General features: G+C 46.4%; 1 protein-coding gene across 1 annotated transcript in view; it reads right to left on the bottom strand.

The window, feature by feature from the left end:
- Positions 1–730: 730 nt before the first annotated feature.
- LOC135550063 (syndecan-2-A-like) overlaps positions 731–24778 on the bottom strand; it is a 37593-nt gene continuing 13545 nt past the window's right edge. The window contains exons 2-5 of the mRNA XM_064980524.1: positions 10446–10560; positions 9784–9953; positions 7853–7982; positions 731–3070 (exon numbers count right to left, since the gene is read on the bottom strand). Of these exons, the coding sequence (XP_064836596.1) occupies positions 2907–3070; positions 7853–7982; positions 9784–9953; positions 10446–10560 (579 nt within the window). The 3' untranslated portion in view covers positions 731–2906. The remainder of the gene's footprint in view (positions 3071–7852; positions 7983–9783; positions 9954–10445; positions 10561–24778) is intronic.

Below are 24778 nucleotides of genomic sequence, written 5' to 3'. Positions count from 1 at the left end.
TTCAACCAGTGATAGCATGTCTTCCTTGACCCATTGATCAAGCAAGAAAGGACACACAAACTCACATACTGTACTCTCCCACGCTACCAACTATAGCACACCCACATCCCGCATCCTCCCACTTCTTCAAAGAGAATACAAATGGCTTCTTCAATCCCAACACTTTGAAGCATGGAGGTCCTCGCAGCCATTATTCAACTGGAGCGTGAGTAGCCCCATTCTGAATGAGCTAACCTTGATCGCATGCTAGTTGTAGTGCGCTGGCACTCTAAGCCAAGATTTCAGATGCTCTTTAACCTGTCATCTATGACGGATCCGGAAGCCTCAGGAGCACTATGTCACTACTGTAACAGATATGGAAACCAAATGCAGGATAATCCCACAGTTAGCACTTTACATCCCCATTATACTAATCTCAATCCAGAGCCCATTCAGATTAGTTCAGTAAAATGATAATGCTCCGTTCATCGCTCATAAAGATTAGTCATCACACTGATAATCCCAAATCGAAGCCAAATGGTTATTTATCGATTACTGGGTGGCGATATATGTGCTGACGGGTAAGTAATGTATGCTTTTATGGTATATAGTTGGTGTTATTCATTACCTAGATGTCAGCCTAGACGCCTGTAAAAAGGCGTCTTGGGAAACCAGTATACAGTATTCCTCGGTCATTGATTGTGGCCTGAGGGAGGAAAAACAGTGAAGAGAAAAGACACTGAGATCGATATTAGGCCACAATGTTTATTCAGTAGTGTTGTTTCAACGTATAGGTACAATACTGTCTGCTTTTGTAAGACAAAAAAAAAAAATGCCAGTCATTATCATATCACCCCCCTGGTGTAATGTACGCACCTCCCTATTCTCTCCAAGAGAGCGAGTACATTTCCAAATGGTAGGCACTTTGAAGGTTTAAAACATTGGTGAATATACATTTGTATATATAATATATCTTTTCATATACTAATAAGCAATTGGACTCAATGGTCAGAGCTCTAATAGAAATAAAAATATATATATTTTTAAAAACAAAGAAAGAAATGTGGCCATAATGGGAATATGTATAGTGATGGTGAGAATACCGTCTTTGGGTTTTGTTTATGCAGTTCAGTACCTTCCTTTCTATGATGAGCTGAGAGAGAGAGAGGGGGGGGGTTGTAGGTAGAGGGCAGAAGCGTGAGGGTATAGCAGAGTGGGGAAGGAGGAGGAGGAAGGGTTGCATGGAGGAGGATGGCCTCAGATTGGTGGTAGGAGTTCAGATGACAACGTCTATTTCACATTACCGTACAGCTCAACATCTCAAAAGGCAACTTCACTATCTGTTGTACCTTTCTCCTCGTTGCAGGTTCATGCAGAGGAGACCGTTTTAATGAGAAAGGGTGACAGCAACAACAGGTCAATCCCGTACCTTTGTACCTTTGTTGGTACATGTTTTGTGCTTGGTAACCAACCTCACACTGTCTGATAATCGCTCTCAGGAAAGCTCTTCCCCGGTAAACAGAGCAATTCTGCGGACCAGCACCTGTATTGGGATTAGCTCAAATCGAGATGCATTGACTGACCACAACACTAGAAGCTTTAGAAAAAGGATCCAAAGTTCCATTTCACTCTTAACAACTGGTACTGAACCACTGGGAACATCGCCGCCATCCGCACAGAGCTGACTCATTTCAATTGGCAGCTGGTGCGTGTCCAGTAGTACATAACAGGCCGCCAGAAAGGATCTCCTGACTAAACCAGCGACACGGGGAGACAAAAACACTGGGCGCGCTGGCAACACAGTGGGGTGAGACAAAGGGGAGGGGCCGACAGGTCCATTGGCTCTGGTCCAATCTGATTACCATGAGGAGATGGAGAGAGTGCTGGGGGTGAGAGTCAGAGGTGGAACAGGCAAAGTAAACAAGGGGGAAATATTGGGGGTGGAAGGGAGCCAACGCCCCTGAGCCAAATTTAACCCCAAATATACTAAACACTCTGAGCTGAACGAGACCAGCAGAGGAGCAATGCAGTGAATGTGCAATGTGAAAAGTTGTATGCAATTAAATAAAATGAAATAAACATCCACAAGACACACTGTAAAGTAGATCTTATATCTTTTTCTTGAGCCCCTGCCACATCTTCGCTTTTAAAGACCAATTCCCGATTATAAACACGTACACTGTATAAGAAATGGTTTTGACCAAGAGAAACATTGAAAGAAAACAAAACAAGACAAACAAAAATTAAATTAAATGCTCACTTTCCACTAGATGGGTGTGAGAGCAAGAAAATAAACATTGTAACCTGAAGGGAGAACATTTACATTGACCGTTATCAGCGTTAATATGAAGACGAAAGTACTTCATGAAAACTACAAAGGCATTATTTTTTTTACATCTGAGAAGAAAAAAAAGATAAATTAATGAAATACACATTTTAGAGATCAATGTCAGACATGCTAGGACAAAAATGAAAAAAAAATATGAAGTAGGATTGATACAGAATAATTATATTCAATTATTTCCACTTTTAAAAATATTCTTTACAAATACATACTGCTACAGTTAAATAGTAGTCAGTGACTAAAAACAGCTCCTTTGACAGAAGACAGATGGAATCAGTTTTTCTCACCTTTACAGATTGTGTTTTTTGTTTAGTTTTTTTCAGCCTTTTCAAATAATACACAAAATGTTTAAATACACTGAGATTTGCCATAAAATAAGCAATGCTTGGCTTTTCATTTTAAAAAAAGAAGAAAGAAAATGTCTTAATTACAATACTCTATGCAAAAGCTTTCCTTTATGTATTTTTTCGTCAATAAATGTTTAACTTTTTTTGTTGTTGTAATTTAACAGCTTTTGTCGTTGTCATGGACTGCCATAAACTGTCACTGTGATTTGTCAATCTTCTCGCGAGGGGGCGGGGCTTTAGGCATAAAACTCCTTGGTTGGGGCCTTCTGATATGCTGCCCCAGAGGGTTTCTTCTCTCCCAGGTCGTAGCTGCCCTCATCCTTCTTCCTCATGCGGTAAACCAAGAGGAGGATGAGGAAGATGGCAAAGAGGAAGCCAATAACTCCGCCCGCAATGACAGCTGTGGACAGAGAGCAGGAGAGATCAGAGGTTAGAGGTCAAAGGCTATTCAGAGGACACTGAAGCTTACAGCATCTAGAGAGGGAACTTTGAATGCACTGTACCCTTTCGTAAGTAATATACCTGTCAAACTACTCAACATTACTCCCAGATCTTGCCCTTTATTCTTGTGTGCTAATTCTTCACATAGGCTTTCGTAATTGTCCCATTAATACCTGTATGAGGTTTCTTTATAGTCCTTAATCTGTTTTAGGGCCCTCATGACGAAACAATCTCCCCTCTGCTTCAGTTTTATTTCAACATCTTGGACTGGCCCCTTGGCCCCATGGGTAAAAAGAAACCTGCCACTCTTACAGCAAATTACCCTCATGGGAACCGTGCAGTGCCTCGGTGTGGAGCGGATAAACGTACATGAAATGACGACAATTAGAGTTGTGGGAGCCATGGGGGACAGGAAGAGGAAAATGAGAGGTATCGAGGACAGGAGGAGGTTAGCTAGCCACGTCTGTTTGCACAGTGGGCTTGGCCTTCTGGTCTCTGGGTTTTACATTGAGTTAATCCATAGTATTTACAGGCTTGTCAAGGCCCGGGTTTCAGTGGATGTGGCCAACGTGACAGTAATTGAAAACAAATGAAAAAAGTAGCATACCTAGCAGACAGACTTTGAAAAGTCAGCGCCTCACATGTCTACAGGGTAGATCATTTGAACACTTTTGAAAAACTCTAGTTAGACAAATATTCAGGTTTGGGTGAAACTTTTAGGAATGTCAAACTTTGGAATAAACATAAACATCCAAATGCGCAAAGGCAACTAACTGGATGGATGTTTGTGGGATACACACTACATGACTAAAAGTATGTGGACATCTGCTCGTCGAACATCTCATTCCAAAATCATGGTCATAAATATGGAGATGATCCCACCTTTGCAGCTATAACAGCCTCCACATACTTCTGGGAATGATTTCCACTAGATATTGAAACAATGCTGCGAGGACTTACTTCCATTCATTTACATTACATTACATTTAAGTCATTTAGCAGACGCTCTCATTCAGCCACAAGAGCATTAGTGAGGTCGGGCACTGATGTTGGGCGATTAGGCCTGGCTCGCAGTCGCATTTCCAATTCATCCCAAAGGTATTCAATGAGGTTGAGGTCAGGGATCTGTGCAGGCCAGTCAAGTTCTTCCACACCGATCTCGACAAACTATTTCAATATGGACCTCGCTTTGTGGGGGCATTGTCATGCTGAATCAGGAAAGGGCCTTTCCCAAACTGTTGCCACAAAGAAGGAAGCACAGAATTATAATGAACTATAATGTAATTACATGCTGTAGCGTTAAGATTTTCCTTCACTGGAACTAAGGGGCATAGCCCGTATCATGAAAAACAGCCCCACACCATTATTCCTCCTCCACCAAATTTTATTCATTGGGGCATGTAGCCTTCTCCTGGTATCAGCTAAACCCAGATTAATCCGTCGGACTGCCAGATGGTGAAGCGGGATTCATCACTCCAGAGAATGCGTTTCCACTGCTCCAGAGTCCAAAGGCGGTGAGCTTCACACTACTCTAGCCGATGCTTGGCATTGCGCATGGTGATCTTAGACTTGTGCGCAGCTGCTCGGCCATGGAAACCCATTTCATGAAGCTCCCTACGAACAGTTCTTGTGCTGACGTTGCTTCCAGAGGCAGTTTGGAACTCTGTAGCGAGTGTTGCAACCGAGGACAGATGCTGCTCCTAGATGTTTCCACTTCACAACAACAGCACTTACAGTTGACAGGGACAGCTTTAGCAGGGCAGACATTTGACGAACTGACTTGTTAGAAAGGTGGCATCCCATGACGGACGGTGCCACGTTGAATGTCACTGAGCAATTAAGAACGGGCCATTCTACTGCCAATGTTTGTCTATGTAGATTGCATGGCGGTGTGCTTGATTTTCATACACCTGTCAGCAACGGGTGTGTCTGAATTAGCCAAATCCACTCATTTGAAGGGGTGTCCACATACTTTCGACCATGTAGTGTATTTCCAGCACAACTATATTGACGTCCGAATTCATCCTCATCCATTTCACTTCTTCCCAGGAACTAACAGACGGCTGTCACAACAAAACAGAACTAAAGTAGCAATCCCATTTGTAGCACACGACATGTGTATCTCTGACATTGAAGGGAAAACTGCATCAGTGAGTGTGATTTCCAGTCAGATCATTTCCCTTGTTCGCATTTCGCTAGAGCCGGGGAATTAACACTAAATTGGAGCAAACCGCATTATGAACTCTGGAAGGTCCCACTGGGGGGTAATTTAGTTTATATATTAAACAGGATATTTTCAGGAGCTGTAGAGAGCTTAGAGAGCTTGACAGACGTGGGTAGAAATCCCCCTTGCCCTTAGATGTGTGTTACTGCACCATTACTACCCTGACCTATTAACAGCACGATTAAGGAATGATCAGAAAATAAACTAAATGTATAACATCAATGTTAAAACGACTGTATTATAGATGATTAGGTGTTTTCGTCAAGAGTCCCTTTGCAGAGCATAGATGAAGTTGCTTCACAAGTGCCTAAAGATAAAGATGTAGCGAAGATGCAACCAACTAAATGTGCCTGACATCAAGCTGACACATTTTGGCATCGATCCAAGCATGGCACCTGACCTACTTCATAATCAAAGACGTACTCAAGAACTCAGTGGAGAATTCAAACGGCAGTCCAGTTACCTGACAGTAGCTAGGTTTCCATCCAATTGGAGACAGATTTTAGTGTGAGTATTCAAAAATCTGCATAAAAACATGTATGGAATTAAAAAGGAAGTGAAATGAGTTTCCATCGCATTTTGAACTCTACTAATGGTGTTGTCACAAAAACAATTGTGTTATACAGCGAATGTGCTCACTCTGGACTTGGCAAATGCCCTCTAGCCAACAGCACGCAGATACAGTGCGGATAGGCTACCTACAGTGCCTTCAGGACGTATTCAAACCCCTTGACTTACTCCACATTTTGTCATGTTACAGCCTGTATTCAAAAGGGATTAAATCCATTTATTTCTTTCATTTTTTCTTTACCATCGACACACAATACCCCATTATGCCAAAGTAAAAACATGTTTTTTACATTTATTTGAGCAAATATCTCATTTACATAAGTATTCACACAAATGATTCAAGCTCTGTCAAATTACCATTTTCAAGTATTTTAAGCCGAATTAAGTCAAAACTAACTGGGCAATTCAGGAACATTTAATGTCGTCTTGAAAAGCAACTCCAGTGTCTATTTGGCCTTGTATTTTAGGTAATTGTATTCCTAAAAGGTGAATTTGTCTCCCAGTGTCTGTTGGAAAGCACTGAGTATACTACTTTTATAAAGCCAGCTTCAGTTAGCTTCACATTCTAGCTCAGGCTTCATCCGTACTATGACTCTAGCTGGCTTGTCATATGTGGTTAAGAATTTTTGCTTTGCTCTATTCCGTTTTTTTATCCTAAAAAAACTCCCTTGCTGATGACAAGCATACCCATAACATGAAGCAGCCACCACCATGCTTGAAAATATGAGGAGTGGTACTCAGTGATGTGTTAGATTTTCCACAAACATAACGCTTTTTATTCAGTAAAAGTTGATTTCTTTGCAAAATTTTAGCAGTTTTACTTTAGTGCCCTATTGCAAACAGGATGCATGTTTTGGAATATTTTTTATTCTGTTACAGTCTTCCTTCTTTTGGTATTGTAGAGTAACCACAATGTTGTTGATCCATCCTCAGTTTTAAGCTTTCACAGCAGTTCACAACAGTTTAAACTCTGTAATTGTTTTAAAGTCACCATTGGCCTCATGGTGAAATCCCTGAGACGGTTTCCTTCCTCTCCGGCAACTGAGTTAGGAAGGACCCCTGTATCTTTGTAGTGACTGGGTGTGTTGATACACCATCCAAAGTGTAATTAATAAGTTCACGATGCTCAAAGGGATATTCAATGTTTGCTTTTTCATGTTTATCGATCTACCAATAGGTGCCCTTCTTTGCTAGGCATTAGAAAACCTCCCTGGTCTTTGTGGTTGAATGTGTGTTTGAAATTCACTGCTCGAGTGAGGGACCTTACAGATAATTGTATGTGTGGGGTACAGAGATGAGGTAGATATTCAAAAATCATGTTAAACACTATTATTGCACACAGAGTAAGTCCATGCAACTGATTATGTGACTTGTTAAGCAAATGTTTACTCCTGAACCTATTTGGGCTTGCCATAATGAAGAGATTTATTACTTGATTCAAGACATTTCAGATCAAAACAATTCTATGAATTTGTAAAACATTCTGAAAACATAATTCCACTTTGACATGACGGGGTATTGTGTGTAGGCCAGTGACACACAACACCTCTATTTAATCCATTTTAAATTCAGGTTGTAACACAACTAAATGGAGAAAAAGTAAAGGGGCTGTGAAAACAAAAAAAATACAAAAGAGCGAGATTATTTGTATTTGTCAAACAGCAGCCAAGTATCGATCGCCATGTCACCCGAATAAGACCCTCGATATACATATTTGAAAATAGCATAAAGCTTAAGTACTTTAGGCGCATAAAAAGGTTAGATGGAAACCTGGTTGGTCATATAAGAAATTCAACCTAATTTCCTATTTAAAAGCTTACAACTCATAATCAACCTCTAGTCTATCACAAACAGTAGTCTAGTGTAGATGTGTAGACGCAGGTGCAAGGACTGCATCCTGTGTCCACTGTCCAAACCACCAAACCCCAGTGTGGTTTCTGTACATACCTGCCAGTACCTCTGTTCTCTGGAAGAGGTTTTCCGAACGCACCTCAATGGGCTCCAGGGGGGAGCTGGGGACGCCGGTGGTGCTGGTGATCTGGTTCTTACGCTCGTCCTCTGTGACGGGTACAGGGGGCTGGGAGGAGAGAATGAAAGAGTTACAGATTGAGGGATACATACGGGTTATGTACCAACATAATGGCCTGGAGCCTCATTTGTCAATCGTGCGTAGGCACAAGTCTGGGCGTAAATCGGCCGCGCGGGATCATTTCCACGCAAAGTGCGAGATTTAGCAACGTTTCCTTGACAGTGTGCGTACGTTTACGCACAACCGTGACCATGTGTACGCATAGTGCCAAGTGGTGGCATAAGTGAACTGCTTGTCAAGCGTAGAAGGTTGAAAATGTCATATTAAGTAATCGTTCAAGAAAACGTCATTGTATTTACATTTGACCATGTCAGTGCATTTGTACGATAACAATCCAAATAAAGTAGAGTAATTTGTTAAATTAGAGGCACGTGTGAAAGTGAAACTATTGTTGAAACATTATAAAAGTCTAAGATGATGGGGAATCGAATGAGAGGCTAATCTTGCTCTGTTGGAAGATTCAGCACACGCTGCATTTCGCAGGGATTGCGTTTTTAGAGACGTGCTATCCACCCTTGTGTTTTTGGCAGCGGACACTTATTCAGCGAGCGCTTGCCAATCGGCATCTTTCAGCCCTCGATGAGCCAATGTTTTGGATGCAATTCTCAGCAAAACAAATGTACAATCTCCAGACACCATCGCACAACAGGTTGAAGTCAAGAGGGATTTCTTTACCATCAATGGGTTCCAAAATACGACCGGAGCAATAGAGGGCACCCACCTGGCCATAAAAGCACCATCCCAAAACGAGTTCAACTCTGTGAAACAGAAAAGGCTTCCACTCTTAATGTGCAGGTGATCAGTTCAGTGATGCACAAAAGACGCTGCTGAAAATGGTGGCACAAGGTGCCCAGGTGGTACGCACGACTCGTTCATTCGGCACGACAGCGATGTCGGCCTATACGCCTACAGGAGGGCGCTGTTGAGGATGAGGGGCTTATTGGTGAGTATATTTTCCATCGCTAAAAGCAACTAATTGTCCTAATGGTCATCTCTTTATAGCTGTGTTTTTACTTCTAACGGTCAAGCCACAACTGAACGAGCCAAATAAAACCTTTTGGTTGCTTTTTGTTGTTGTTTTTGCGACGTTGTATTTCATGGTACGGCGTTGTATACTACCCACGGGCTTTAAATGGGTGATATTTTGACCATATTTGGTTAATTTGGGTTGTTTGGATATGCAAATGGCCACGGTCGTATTTTGACTGGCCTTTATCTTGGCCAGGTCGCAGTTGCAAATGAGAACTTGTTCTCAACTAGCCTACCTGGTTAAATAAAGGTGAAATAAAATAAATAAAACAAAACTATCCATCCCTAGTCTCTCTACTATTGGCAACAAACCTGTGTCCTTGACTTGGCTTAATTAAGAGGAAGTGACTGCCCTTACCTAGGAAATAATTCCCCTATACACCATGGTGGGTCCAGGAGTTGATTGTGTTCCAAAATGTGAGATTATGGCTGTTGGTTCAGTAATCCAGCATAACGTACCACAGACCAGATCAACATCAGGGGTCTAGATGACTACTTGATCCTTATTGATCCTAGAATTCCAGCATTGGGGTCAATGCATGTTCAACTATTATCTGGGGGTGGTGAATTGAAAGGCCCTCAAAGAAAATAGCAGTCAATTGTCAACCCGTTGATTGTACAAAGGAATATCTACCATATGCAGCAGATAAGGACTGGTCATAAGGCAGTTCGGGCAAATGCTCAATGGGCTGGTCCATCTTTAGCTCAGTGGGCCGGTCTAAATAGTCTGGTGTATGGGTTGGTTGTTCTGTTCCCTCACCTCTGTTCGGACTGGCTTCCTGGGCGTTTGCATTGGCAGGTCCTCTCTGGGTGTGGCTGTCTCCACTCTAGGAGTGAAGTCTTTGGTGGAGTCCTTGGTAGGTTCTGCTTTGGGGGCAATGTACAGCGTGCTCACGGTCACCGCCTCCTCGAACACCTCCTCGCCAATGCCTGCAGAGGAAGATGAAGAGAGAGCACTGTTTGTACTACTTCCCCGGAACTCAATCACTTTCACTTTAATGTCACTTTAATGTCTGCTGAGGGTGAAAGGTCGTTTGAGTCTGTGTTTAAGTGAAATCCTGCTTTTTCATAAGACCTTTGTTTTTAGAAGTACGTTACATTCGCATTCCTAATTCAATTGCAACAGACAAAAGCCACCTCCTGATATTCTCGAATGGGATGAGGTGGAGCTAATGTGAGGTAAAAACAAGAGTTCGCTACAGTTGTCATAGCACTTTGTTACAGCCTGCTTTGCTTTGGCCGCCTGCATGTCGTTAAAACGTTTCGTAAAAGGTGCTTCGATACCTAAGTGAAACCTCAGTTTCGACAGACATGCCTGTTCTGGGTGAAAGACACAGTATACAGCAGTGACTGTTTGTGTCCGCCAGCCTGCCTCCCTGTGCGTGTTGACCCAGTTGAAGGCTACGGTGACCAGACTCTTACCTGACCCTGACCCCGAGTTAAAGTCGTCGTCGTCCTCGGGGTAGTAACCCCCGGACCCTGTGTCGTCAATGAAAAGTTCGTCCACTTCGGAGGACGACTTGGCCGCGTCCGCTATCTGAAAGGGAGAACAACAGAAACATAAGACTAAGTGTTGGAGGATTTAGACTGTAAAGAGACCACTTTTCAGTGTGCGAGTCTGACATAACTTTCCTGTAGCCACCACTTTGTCTTGGAAAATAATTCTCGCGTTGAACACATTCATGGATACTACGGTCTCACCTTTGGTAGGAGGCACTGAGTTTCATTGAAAAGTGAACGCCAACGCTCTTATCACTGGACTCAAAGCCGTTGTTGCCCCAAAAAGAGTTGCATTGGTAGTTTCGGGAACGACAGAATGTTCTGCCAGGTAGGACCATTGTTATATGCTTGAACATCGTAGTCCGTGTACCTCCGAGGAAACTTGTCTCCACAAACCGCGCTGGATTATATCACTGTCTCAAGAGACATAACACCCCTCTCTAACAGATGAGCATTAAATTAGACGTCTAGCCCCGCCCGCCATCGTTCCCGGGGAGTGAAAGTCCATAGAAGTGTGTGTGTTTGTCTTACAGCTGAAACGGAGTAGCCAATAGGGAAGCTGAAATTGAACTATGCTGTTTGTGTGACTTGCAAAGGCATCAACCCCCTCGAGACTATAGCATGCTAGTTAATAAAATGTTATGTCATCCATCCTCAATTTACTTTACACACAACATCATAGAAACTCTGTGTAATGACTGCACATTGGACAAAACATTGCCATTGCTGTGTGCGTGCATATGGAATAGCTGGGTAGCTGGGTAGGCCCCATGGCAACCTCCAACCAACCTCCATTCAACCTCACTCAGAGCCCGGGTGTGTTGTCCCCTCCATACTGATGCTACTTAAGAAAAGGGCCACAAAAGAGGGCCAACAATAAATCATCCCAGCGTTGCTAAGGTGCTTGTGTGGTGGTGGTGCTAGGTGCTGATAAACCTGAAACGAAATGAACTGGGATTCGATTTTACACTCGGTGCTTTTCCAGAAAAGGCCGGGGAAGAAAGCGTTTCGGAGGGCTTGACATAAGAGATTACTCTTTTCTTTGGAAGGAAGCTGTGATAAAGGTAGAAAAGTAGTAGGTTTGTGTTGTTGGTCTGTCTGTCTGTCTGTCTGTCTGTCTGTCTGTCTGTCCTTGCAAGGTTGCCTTTTTTACTATGCCTGCAATAGATGAACAACTGAGCACACCCACCCACACACACACACACACACACACACACACACACACACACACACACACCCACCCCCCCTCCCACCCACCCTCCCACACACACACACCCACCCACCCACCCACCCACACACACCCACACACACGCACACATTATTCAATACATCACAAATATAAAGAAAAAACACTAAACAATGACACTGCTATAGTGTACAAAGGGCAAGCACACAGTGAATCAAGTCAGATATTAATTCTAGAGCGGAAATTGTCAGTAAACTCCTGCCCCCTTATCACTATTGACATTTTGAACCTTCCAGGAAGACTTGCCTTTGAATTATTCTCACAAGCTGGGAGTTCCAAGCCTTGAACCCCATAACAAAGAAGTGCCATCCCCATAGAAACATTAGGCTACTAGTAATTCTATTTCTACGCCATTCTCTCGTGTATGGAAACCCTCTTCTCCTTCCAGATAGTGTCTTCTGTGTTTGTTTACTTTCTTTCCACAGAAAGTGAGAGGCCAGACAGGGCACCGATTCTCTTTCAGCTCGTCAACTAAATGGCAATTAGGCTATTACAGCCTAATGCTGTTCCCCCTCGTGGTGCTCTTCACAAACAAAGCCTACTCTACACATGATCTGACTACTGCGCACTGGCATTCTTTCACCTCAAGACATAAAGGCTTTCATCCAAGCAGGCTTTTACTTTACAAAGACGAGGGCTCTAGAGTACGGACAGAAATCTGTTAAGGCTTCAAGCACACACGCACGCACGCACGCACACACACGCACACGCACACACACACGCGCATTTGAAATACTTTATTTGAATCCACCAATCAAATTTGCATTTAAAAAAGGATCCAAACATTTCAAAGGTCCCTGTATGTATGACACTCAAGGGTACAGAAAGCACATCCTTCTCCAAATAGCCAGGCTGCCCACGACAGCTGAAGCAGAGCAGTACCTAGCCAAATGCTTTGCCCTAGTTTTTGTTAGGCCCACAGTATGGAGGCCACGCGCCGCACGCCTGTGTCCGTGGCCGAGACTGCCAAATATCAGCCCCACCAGCTTGCACCTCCACCCGAGACTGTCCAAGCGTGCCACGCGGGGCTGGTATTTAAGAAGCTTTCTGGCAAAGGCCTGCTCCATGGAGCCGCCAAAAGAGCAGCCCACTTCCAGAATGAGCCCTTCCCCCTGGCCTCTCCCCACAACAACAATATTTGACACACAGGAACACATCATCATCATCATCATCATCGTCACACCATCTTCCCAGTACACAAGAATGTTTCTGTATGTGTGCTGGTGGTGAGACTACTTCACCTCTCTGGCTATCAGGTCAACAAGGCGGTCATGTCTAGCAACGCACCAATCCTTTAATGACCAGCAGCCATTCACAACATGGGCAACGGACTCCATTACATTTGACTCATGTAGAATACAAAATGGGTCATGGTTCGCAGGGTTCCAGAGTGGTAGATTATATTTTGTTGGTAGGACTTGCAGCCTCGCCTTGGATGAGATGTTCCATCATGGGTGACAGAAGCCTCCACGACAACGCCGAGATCTCACCACAACTGCATCAGAGGCCGTCACTGGCTCAGTTTGCACATCAGTCCGTGTCCACCTGAGCTCCACTCCAGTCTGGTTACACAGGTCGTTGAGGTCAGGTTGAGGTCAGGACAGTCTGACCAGACACCAAAGCCCGCAGCGCGAGTGTCCAATTTCCCATTGACATTACTCCAGGAAGTTGTCCTCGGTGTCCATGGCTAGTGGAACCTTCCTCCCCTCTTTTCCCTTGCATTCATTTATGTGAAATTTGTATAAAAAAAAAAATTCTAGGTCTCTATAGAGTAAGGACAGACATCGGTTAATGCTTCAAGCACACGCACATGCACCCCCCCCCCCCAAAAAAAGTGTTAATGACGTAGTCATTCTCCACCTCCAGCTATGACCCTAACTAACACAGTGAGAGTGAGAGCGGTCGGATACAAAACATGCAATCCCTCTCCACTGGTATGAATAAAGGGGAGAAAGCCCGTAGAGAATTCACACAGCCAATCAGAGCCTTAGCCGAGACCCTAACAAGCAACGAGAAGCACCTAGTCGTGCGCCTGACCGACTGACTGACTGACAGAGAGACTGCGATAACAAGGGTTGAGCAGCACTGTGGCTTCTATTAGAACTGAACTACAGCAGTTCCTACTGTCTGTCTGCTCCTCATGAACAACTAGAGGCCAGCAGGAGGCTTGGTGGTGATGCAGTCGGTCTCCATAGAGACCTTGTCTAGGGAAAGAAACATAATAGACAAGAGGAGGAAGAAGAGAGGGGGAGGAGAGAGGAGAGGAGAGGCAGAAAGAGGAAAGAGGAGAGAGAGAGCGAGAGAGAGAGATTATGTGCTGCAGTAGACAATCTGTTGCCAGCAGGTTGCTTTGCTAAAAGCCTGTCAAACCACCAAACCTATGCCTGGCGGTGTCTGGAAGCCAAAGAGGCTCTCTCGATGGCTTGGGCAGTTAGCTGTGAGCTAGCGCTATTGTATGTATGTGTGTGGGGGGGGGGTAGTTAGAGTAGGGGATGGGTGGCTAAGGGTCGTGGGGGTAGTGTAGGGTAGCTTGGATGAGCCATCTTGCCCCATCTCTAATCCGCGTTGACACACTGCATTCACTTCTTGCACGGTCAATATTAACTCACCCCGAGACAGGGGAGACGGGGGAGACGGAAGAGACAGGGAAGACGGGAGAGACGGGAGAGACGGGGGAGACAGGGAAGACGGGAGAGACGGGGGTAGACGGGGGAGACGGGAGAGACGGGAGAGACGGGGGAGACGGGGGAGACGGGAGAGACGGGAGAGACGGGAGAGACGGGAGAGACACGGGGGAGACGGGAGTGACACGGGAGAGACGGGAGAGACGGGGGAGACGGGAGAGACGGGGGAGACGGGAGAGACGGGAGAGACGGGGGAGACGGGAGAGATGGGAGAGACACGGTGGGACGGGAGAGACGGGGGAGACGGGAGAGACACGGGGGAGACGGGAGAGACACGGGGGAGACGGGAGAGACACGGGGGAGACGGGAGAGACACGGGGGAGACGGGAGAGACACGGGGGAGACGTGAGAGACGGGAGACACGGGAGAGACGGGGGAGACGGGAGAGACGGGGAGACGGGAAAGACGGGAGAGACTGGAGAGACAGGGGAGACGGGAAAGACGGGAGGGACGGGAGAGACGGGGGAGACGGGAGAGACGGGGGAGACGGGAGAGACACGGGGAGACGGGAGAGACGGGGGAGACGGGAGAGACACAGGGGAGACGGGAGAGACACGGGGGAGACGGGAGAGACACGGGGGAGACGGGAGAGACACGGGGAGGCGGGAGAGACGGGAGAGACACGGGGGAGACGGGAGAGACACGGGGGAGACGTGAGAGACGGGAGACACGGGAGAGACGGGGGAGACGGGAAAGACGGGAGAGACTGGGGAGACGGGAAAGATGGGAGGGACGGGAGAGACTGGGGAGACGGGAAAGACGGGAGAGACGGGAGAGACGGGGGAGACGGGAGAGACGGGAGAGACGGGAGAGACACGGGGGAGACGGGAGAGACGGGGGAGACGGGAGAGACGGGAGAGACACGGGGGAGACGGGAGAGACACGGGGGAGACACGGGGGAGACGGGAGAGACACGGGGAGACGGGAGAGACACGGGGGAGACGGGAGAGACGGGGGAGACGGGAGAGACGGGAGAGACACGGGGGAGATGGGAGAGACGGGGGAGACGGGAGAGACGGGAGAGACGGGAGAGACATGGGGGAGACGGGAGAGACGGGGGAGACGGGAGAGACGGGAGAGACGGGAGAGACGGGAGAGACACGGGGGAGACGGGAGAGACACGGGGGAGACACGGGGGAGACGGGAGAGACACGGGGGAGACGGGAGAGACACGGGGGAGACGGGAGAGACGGGGGAGACGGGAGAGACGGGAGAGACGGGAGAGACGGGAGAGACACGGGGGAGACGGGAGAGACACGGGGGAGACGGGAGAGACGGGGAGACGGGAGAGACGGGAGAGACACGGGGGAGACGGGAGAGACACAGGAGAGACGGGAGAGACGGGGGAGACGGGGGAGACGGGAGAGACGGGGAGAGAGACGGGGAGACGGGAGTGACACGGGAGAGACGGGAGAGACGGGGGAGACGGGGAGACGGGGGAGACACGGGGGAGATGGGAGAGACACGGGGGAGGCGGGAGAGACGGGAGAGACGGGAGAGACACGGGGGAGATGGGAGAGACACGGGGGAGACGTGAGAGACGGGAGACACGGGGGAGACGGGAAAGACGGGAGGGACTGGGGAGACGGGAAAGACTGGAGAGACAGGGGAGACGGGAAAGACGGGAGGGACTGGAGAGACAGGGGAGACGGGAAAGACGGGAGGGACGGGAGAGACGGGGGAGACGGGAAAGACGGGAGGGACGGGAGAGACGGGGGAGACGGGAGAGACGGGGGAGACGGGAGAGACGGGGGAGACGGGAGAGACGGGAGAGACGGGAGAGACACGGGGGAGACGGGAGAGACGGGAGGGACTGGAGAGACAGGGGTGACGGGAAAGACGGGAGGGACGGGAGAGACGGGGAGACGGGAGAGACGGGGAGACGGGAGAGACGGGGGAGACGGGAGAGACGGGAGAGACGGGAAAGACACGGGGGAGACGGGAGAGACGGGAGAGACGGGAGAGACACGGGGGAGACGGGAGAGACGGGAGAGACGAGGGACACGGGGGAGACGGGAGAGACAGGAGAGACGGGAGAGACGGGGGAGACGGGAGAGACGGGAGAGACACGGGGGAGACGGGAGAGACGGGGGAGACGGGGGAGAAAAAGAGTGTTCCTCAAAGGTATGCAGACACGCATGAATACACTCACACGCATGGGCTCACACACACGGACACACAGTAAGGCTTCACAGGAGTGGGAATCAAGAGACAGGGGACAGGGGGCAGACACTGCCTCAGACATTCTTCGTCGGTCTGGTGCTCTGCTCCCGCTCTAAAATATTTCCTTAAGAGTACCTCAAATGAACTATGAGGGCGAGCGACGCCCATGACATCAGAAAGCACTTGACTTGCAATGCCGTCCTTTCATGTTTCATAAGAATGTCCACTCATGCCACCTATGGTACCTCACAATACAGTGTCCAGGCTATATTAAGCCTTCAATGGTCATTGGTCAGTATTGTCCTCTTCTGTAAAACCATTGGCTACAGCTGTACTATCAAAAGAAATCGGTCTCCTCTCTCCTCTCATGGCAAATAAAAGTAGGGCCTGCTGAACGTCGATGACTTTCTGAATGAGAAAAGGCCTGGGTGTCTCTGTGTGAATCTCTAAATAACAAAGTGCAGGTAGCTGTGAGTTTCTCTGTAAACTCAGCGAGCCGCAGATCCATATGGCTCAATACTGCCACCACTCTGGCCTCCTTCCCGTCTCTCACCCACTGGCACGTTTACAGGTTTTTTGGGTTTGTTATCGGCCCTGAATGGATGGACGGCTACGGTTTTCCCTGTGGCCGACCTGGCTGGGAGGAAAAGATTGGGGGGTGACTGGGCAAGAGCAATTAGCTTGCGTGGGCTGAAATGGCTGGGTTCAAGATGCAGTGTTTCAATAGTGAAGTGTTTCAAGAAGTTAAGAGTTGACTCTTGCTATTGGTCCTATGTGGAATTTAGTGTGTAACTTCTTGCCTTAAGAGATACCGACAACAACAACGGACTGCTAGGTTGGCATCGGTCGTGGCCATTTTGTAGGAAACGCTACAACCTGCTAACACTAAACAAACCAGCAGGAAGCTAGCTTCATAATGTATGTTTGCTGGTGAGGATTTATTTGTCGAATGCATTTGGGGGTTGAGAAATGAGTTGAAAAATACCAACGGTGCACCAATGGAGGTAGAGTTCAAAGATTGACCCACAAAATAAACTAAATGCTTGTGGTGGTTGGGGAATGGAGGGTGAGTAGGGTGGGGGGGGGGGGGACATCTCTCAGCCGCTCTTCAGAACCTTCAACTTTTATTGCCCTCCCGGGGATCATAATAAGGAACTAATCGATCGTCTTTGAGACACTGGAGGGCAGGGGCTGTTACAGCAGGAAGTTGACACAAATCAAACTCTCCCTAAAACCAGACTGTGTGACCTAGAGCTATTCCAGGAGTGTGGGGGGCAGCTTTGTAGCGTGTGTGTGTGTGTGTGTGTGTGTGTGTGTGTGTGTGTGTGTGTGTGTGTGTGTGTGTGTGTGTGTGTGTGTGTGTGCGTGGGGGTTGACATTTACCATGAAAAGCAGCCTAATCCAGGAAACAGAATCAGTTCATCTGGCTCTGTTGCTAGCAGCTCACTTTGCCACATGTTCCTTTTTGCATCACGCATAATAGCACAACATAATGCATTCATGATGGATTTCTGGTTAATGATTGAACTTCTTATTCTTTTTAAAAAGTATATAAAGTAGAGGTCGACCGATTAATCGGAATGGCCGATTAATTAGGGCCGATTTCAAGTTTTCATAACAATCGGAAATCGATATTTTGGGGCGCCGATTTCCGTTTTTTAAAAATATATTTTAATTTTTTATACCTTTATTTAACTAGGCAAGTCAGTTAAGAACAAATTCTTATTTTCAATGACGGCCTAGGAACGGTGGGATAACTGCCTTGTTCAGGGGCAGAATGACAGATTTTCACCTTGTCAGCTCGGGGGATACAATCTTGCAACAATCTTGCAACCGTACAACTAATCCAAAGCTCTAACCATTGCACTCCACGAGTAGCCTGCCTGTTACGCGAATGCAGTAGAAGCCAAGGTAAATTGCTCGCTAGCATTAAACTTATCTTATAAAAAACAATCAATCATAATCAATAGTTATAACTACTATTCCAGTTTAGCAGGCAATACTAACCAGGTGAAATTGTGTCATTTCTCTTGCGTTCATTGCACGCAGAGTCAGGGTATATGCAACAGTTTGGGCTGCCTGGCTCATTGCGAACTAATTTTCCAGAATTTTACGTAATTATGACATAACATTGAAGGTTGTGCAATGTAACAAGAATATTTAGACTTAGGGATGCCACCCGTTGGATAAAATACAGAACGGTTCCGTATTTCACTGAAATAATAAATGTTTTGTTTTTGAAATGATAGTTTCCAGATTCGACCATATTAATGACCAAAGGCTCGTATTTCTGTGCGTTATTATGTTATAATTAAGTCTGATTTGATAGAGCAGTCTGACTGAGCAGCAGCAGGCCCGTAATCATTCATTCAAACAGCACTTTCGGGTGTTTTGCCAGCAGTTCTTCGCAAGCACAGCACTGTTTGACTTCAAGCCTATCAGCCTAATGGCTGGTGTAACCAATGTGAAATGGCTAGCTAGTTAGCTGGGTGTGCGCTAATACCATTTCAAACGTCACTCGCTTTTAGATTTGAAGTAGTTATTCCCCTTGCGCTGCAAGGGCCGTGGCTTTTGTGGAGCGATGGGTAACGCTGGTTCGAGTGTGGCCTTTGTAGATGTGTTCCTGGTTCGAGCCCAGGTAGGGGCGAGGAGAGGGACGGAAGCTATACTGTTACACTGGCAATACTATAGTGCCTATAAGACCATCCAATAGTCAAAGGTATATGAAATACAAATGGTATTGAGAGAAATAGTCCTTTAAATACTATATTAACTACAACCTAAAACCTCTTACCTTGGAATATTGAAGTCTCATGTTAAAAGGAACCACCAACTTTCATATGTTCTCATGTTCTGAGCAAGGAACTTAAACGTTAGCTATTTTATATGGCACATATTTTACATGGCACACATTTTTACATGGCACATACATGGCACATATTGCATATTTCTTCTCCAACACTTTGTTTTTGCATTATTTATTTGAGGCTAAATTGATTTTATTGATGTATTATATTAAATTAAAATAAGTGTTCATTCAGTATTGTTGTAATTGTCATTATTACAAAACAAAACAAAAAAAATAATGTAAAAAAAAATCGGCCGATTAATCGGCAGCGGGTTTTTTGGTCATCCAATAATCGGTATCGGCGTTGAAAAATCCTAATCGGTCGACCTCTAATATAAAGACTTTAAAATCCTAATTGGAAAACGAAAGACCCAGTTGAGAGGAGCTCGACAGACGAGTGCTGACAGTATATGCAGTATATACCTTTTGAATCCACACCGTTATCACTCGTAATAAACTGAAAGGTAAACACAGCTGAGGTGCTCTTTCCTGTTTCAAAGCGGTGCCACACTTGCGTTGACATGAGGGTTTACCTTTTTATTTTGTGGTGCTGTGGACGGCGGAGAGCAGACATTTACGGCTTCATTAGCAGATCTTTATGTCCTCGTAAAGATTGAGTAAACGGTCTGAGACTGCGCTGAAATGGAAAAACAGCAGACCTTGCTGCTCTATGGACCTGGATCAGTTCACCCCATACTTCTGGGTAAATACGCTCAGTACTTTCAGAACTATTTGACCCGTTTCAGTTCGCCACAAAAGGTAGGACATTCGATACCCTCAAAAGGGCCTTCGAGTTCCGACACGGGGGCATTAAAAAGTTTCAGCGTAAGCTTTGATTTAGTCATCCTAACAAACGTGTCCAAGTCCAGTCAAGCACCTCAAACCACCTCAAACTACATCCATATGTGAACAAACACAAGCTGCATAAGCAACATTTGTTACAGTTTGACTGAAATAAGTCCTGCCTCGGGAGTTTTGGCAAAAATGCCAGTCTCACAAAGGAGAACAGAGAGTTTGACTAATTCCCTCCTCACATACACTGAGAATTCATCTACCTCAGACTGCATAAATAACACGTGAGGCAAGAATCATAAAGAAGCCGATAACACAGAGACAGACAAAATACTTTCCTACAGACGCCCAATAAGACACAACACACTCCAGCTATGGCTTCCCCTGCTTCCTGAGTGGAAGAGAGTCAATTGCATGGTTTCCAACGAAAAACAGATGCGCACTGATAGCTTGGCCACGGGACAATAGAGTAAACTTCGCTTTCACCCCTACCTGTGCAATCCTATTTACGCCGTTCGGCATGACAAAATAAGAAAAGCCCAATGTGCCCCAATCTCGCTGCCGTCTCGGTGTGTGCCTGCGAGCGCTCACACGCTGCGACACATTATGGCTCATTTACTTCCATCTCAGACCATGAAATAGTTTACCAGAATACCAATTAAAGCCTATCTACTTGACTCATCCGCAGAGGCACCTGATGAGCCTAATATAAAGTTAATGTAACCCTTCAGTGAACCCCCCCCCCCCACACACACACAGCACCCATAAAATAATAAGAAACAACGTGGCTCATGTGGTTTCAACATGTCGAGTTTTCAGTGAATACCTCAGCTCTGTGGCATCTAATCCCGTAGTCCGTGACAAGAGTTCTTTCTGCACACAGCCCTCTACGGATTCCCAAATCCACCGTTCGGTATACTACCTGCCCCCGGGTGGGAATTGGGAAATTCCTCAGCCCCGTTAAACAGCTTTGATATGCACTGGAAACCCAAGGTTCTTTGTCAGCTCGGAAACCCAATACGCTGGGAAATGGGCTTCACCTGCGAGTCATTTTTGTGAGGAGGGAAACTGAAAGATTTGCTGCAGCACAACAGGTTCCTTCCCTCAAGTCATGGTGGAAATAGGAGGCTGTAACAAGCCTGGCTGAACAGAAACAAGCACGGGGTAGTTTTAAGTGCTTGGGCCTGTATAAAACAAGTCTCATATTCAGTAGCCCTAAGACCTCTAGCTATAACAAAAAAAGGTATCAGTAATCTAGAATTCCTACATCCAGGAACGGGGTTCTGGCTTGACTACCATACATCAAGTCCACGACCCTCACAAATACCACTGGGCCAGTCAAAATGGTGCCCGTATCAACATGAATGGTACGTCTCTTCAGGGGGCAGCTCTGTGAGGGGAAGGATGTTGCTTGTTCAACAGGGAGAAAGGTTGAAGGGGGGCTTAGAAAAGTTTCAATCCTCAGCAAACCACTGACCCTCTAATTGATATCGTCTGAAGTGGAAAAGTAGCGTACCGTGTTCGCAAATTCACCAATTGGCCGGTTCTGACTTGTCTGAATGACGTTGGAGGCGCACTAGTGTTCATATCACACATCCCTGACTAACTCAGCAACACATTCCTTCTCACAAAGGGACGTTTCAGTAAAGGTTTGAACGGTCCTTCCTTTCACATTCCAGCTCGCCGAAATGTAACACATTATCAGCGACAAGGCAATGACCGCTGGTCCTCAAACGTCTCCAGTGAAATGAGCATGAGGACGAGAGTGGAAGAGCGGTTAACAAATGTGAACTTTAAAAGGTTATATAGACTGAATTAGTCCTCCAGCCAGTTCATCATTGGCTCATATCACCTAAAGAGAGGTTGATGAGGGGAGAGAGAGAGAGAGAGAGAGAGAGAGAGAGAGAGAGAGAGAGAGAGAGAGAGAGCACAAAAGAGAAGGAATATGAGGAGACATTTGAACACACACACACATTTCCACAGGCGTCATCAGTTTCACCTTTAATTAATAGCCAGACCAAACCTCTACTGATGCACTTTTGGCTAGAGGCACATTAAAGCAAGATGAGGCGCTTTCAATCTCAATCATGGGGAAAATGAGAAGGCCTGCCCCGCGGTCGGCCCTAGACGCTCCCGCTGAAGAAAATGTGCACTTTCCCAAGAGCTCATTCCCCAAGTCTGAGTAACCTTCCCATGACTCATTGATCTTAATATAAAACAGATCGGATTTCCATTCCTGTAGTAAAATCCCTGGGGGCCCGGGTTGGGGGGGAAATGTTTAATTTGCCTTCTGGCCTCAAAGACGTAGATTACACCTTTCTGACTTCTCCTGCAGCACATTAATATTGTCTTACTTAGCTTTTAGCCTACAGGTGGAAGAGAGGACTGCTTTTTCTGGTAAAATAAGGAAATTAATACTTTTGCTCCCAGGCAGGTATAATTGGCTCTTCATCATGGGGCCTGTACACATTAGTCAGAGTATACAGGATGGATATTGCAGGAAACAGGCCTTGGGTTCTGTTCAAAGCGCTCATCTCTTTGGCTTGATATGCAACACTCGAGCGCGATTGGGCTCTCCCAGGCTCAGCTGGCCCGCGTGTGGTCCAGATTCGGAGCGCCGTACCGTTCCGCCGGGAGCTGTCAACGACTGTAAGGCATTCCTGCCTGATGAAAAGCTATCGGAGGATGACTGCTGAGAGGACTTGCCAAGTCCTCTTCTCGGAGAGGGAAAACAGGTCTTCGCTTTTTCCTTATATCTTAATATGAGCCAGAGGGAGGGAATGGATGTGGATGGATACTTTTCACCAAAGATTCATTCCTGATTACTGCATTGCTGGAATAAGAAGAGGGGTGTGTACTTTGACTGTGACACGAACAGCGACTGGACCAAATCCTCTCAAAAATATTCAGCTTTATATTCCAAGGACTCGATTCAAACTGTTCACATGAAAACAAGTTACGTAAAACAGGAGCTAACACCTGGGCCGTGGGGGGGGGGGCAGACCTTTACAGTGCACTGCCACGGTACACAAACCTCCAAACACGCGGAGAGGCACAAACACATGAAGCGGCATGCGGTCTCACATGTACATAAGAACAGGGACACGCGCTCCCTCGCGTGTGCACTCCGATTTTTGTTCATGGGTCTTTACTGTACAGGGTTATTAAATTACCTCTGATCCATGCCACTGTTGCCATCGTGTCACAAGGCACTTCTCATTCACGCTTCAAACAGTCTGCGATCCCCTTCAGCGTGTCAGGATAAAGGCATGGCTTCAATCAGCATCGCTCAAAGCCTTTGTGTTCGGGTTCCCCCGGGCCTCTAAAAGAGCTATGGCATCCAGGGAGGGGGGCGTGATGGATAAATTACCTGCTGGTTCAAAGTTGAATTGAATCCAGATTCTAAGCCTCGGCCAGAGTGGTGAAAAAAGTAGCTGTATGCGCCTTTGTCTGGCTTCCATCCAGGCTTTTAAACCTTTTCTTAACAGGAAACTCATGAGTTCTTCAGAGCCAGCTCATTAACCCCATGCAGCCAGGAAGGGCCGTGACATGAAAGAGCTTCTAGGAGCGATGGGTCAAAGGTGACCTGACCACAATGTCATATTGTCTTCCTCACAACATAAAGCAGAAGAGTGGCTCAATGGGGGGGGGGGGGGGGATTTCCTTGTCTCTTGGTAGTCAAGGCGCAATGGAGATTGCATGTGACTTTTGAGTTTTTTTGTCTTTTCAACTTTTTTTTGTCTTTTTAATTGAAAACATCCAATTTTATAGGCATGGACAGGCAAGTTTTGTGTTGACATAAGATTATTTTCCAAATGTATTTAGCATTCAGAGTTTAGCGTCATTTCCAATCTTATTCCTTTCATTTACCGTAAGAAACTTAAAAATGGACCGGTGGGATGTGGAAAAGTTCATGCACTTTCACCCACACTCAAGCTCATTTACACATATGGCCTTTTCCCCACCCACTTATCTATTTGTGCCGAAAAAATTATGACCTGCCAAAGCTCAGTCTATCTCTCACTGCCACACTGCTGCAAATGGGCCTTTATCTGGAGAAATAAAAGCCATATGTATGAGGGAGGGTGGACGGGTGGGAGGGGCGATTTCACTGCTTCAGTGGCTGATCTACTTCAACCCTCACAGCACAGCAATTGAATTCCCATCCAACCCTTCCCTTAAGAGGATTTGAGTTCAGGGGAATCAGGAGGGCGCTGCACTCTGGTGGATGGGGTGGGGGAGGGGGGGGGGGGGCAGTACGAAGAGGGTGGGCTGCGAGGAATAGGGAGGGGGGAAAGGAGGTGGAGATAGGGTTGCCATAGGGGTGATGACGCGAGCATGATGTTGACTATGATGTTGACTATGATGTTGACTATGATGTTGACTATGATGTTGACTATGATGTTGACTATGATGCTGTGTTGACTATGAGGCTGACTATGATGTTGACTATGATGTTGACTATGATGCTGTGTTGACTATGAGGCTGACTATGATGTTGACTATGATGTTGACTATGATG

The sequence above is a fragment of the Oncorhynchus masou genome, chromosome 12 (genome assembly GCF_036934945.1).
Source record: "Oncorhynchus masou masou isolate Uvic2021 chromosome 12, UVic_Omas_1.1, whole genome shotgun sequence".
Lineage (NCBI taxonomy): Eukaryota > Metazoa > Chordata > Actinopteri > Salmoniformes > Salmonidae > Oncorhynchus > Oncorhynchus masou.
Note: the sequence above shows the minus strand (reverse complement) of the source record. Positions and strands in the feature narration are given on the sequence as shown.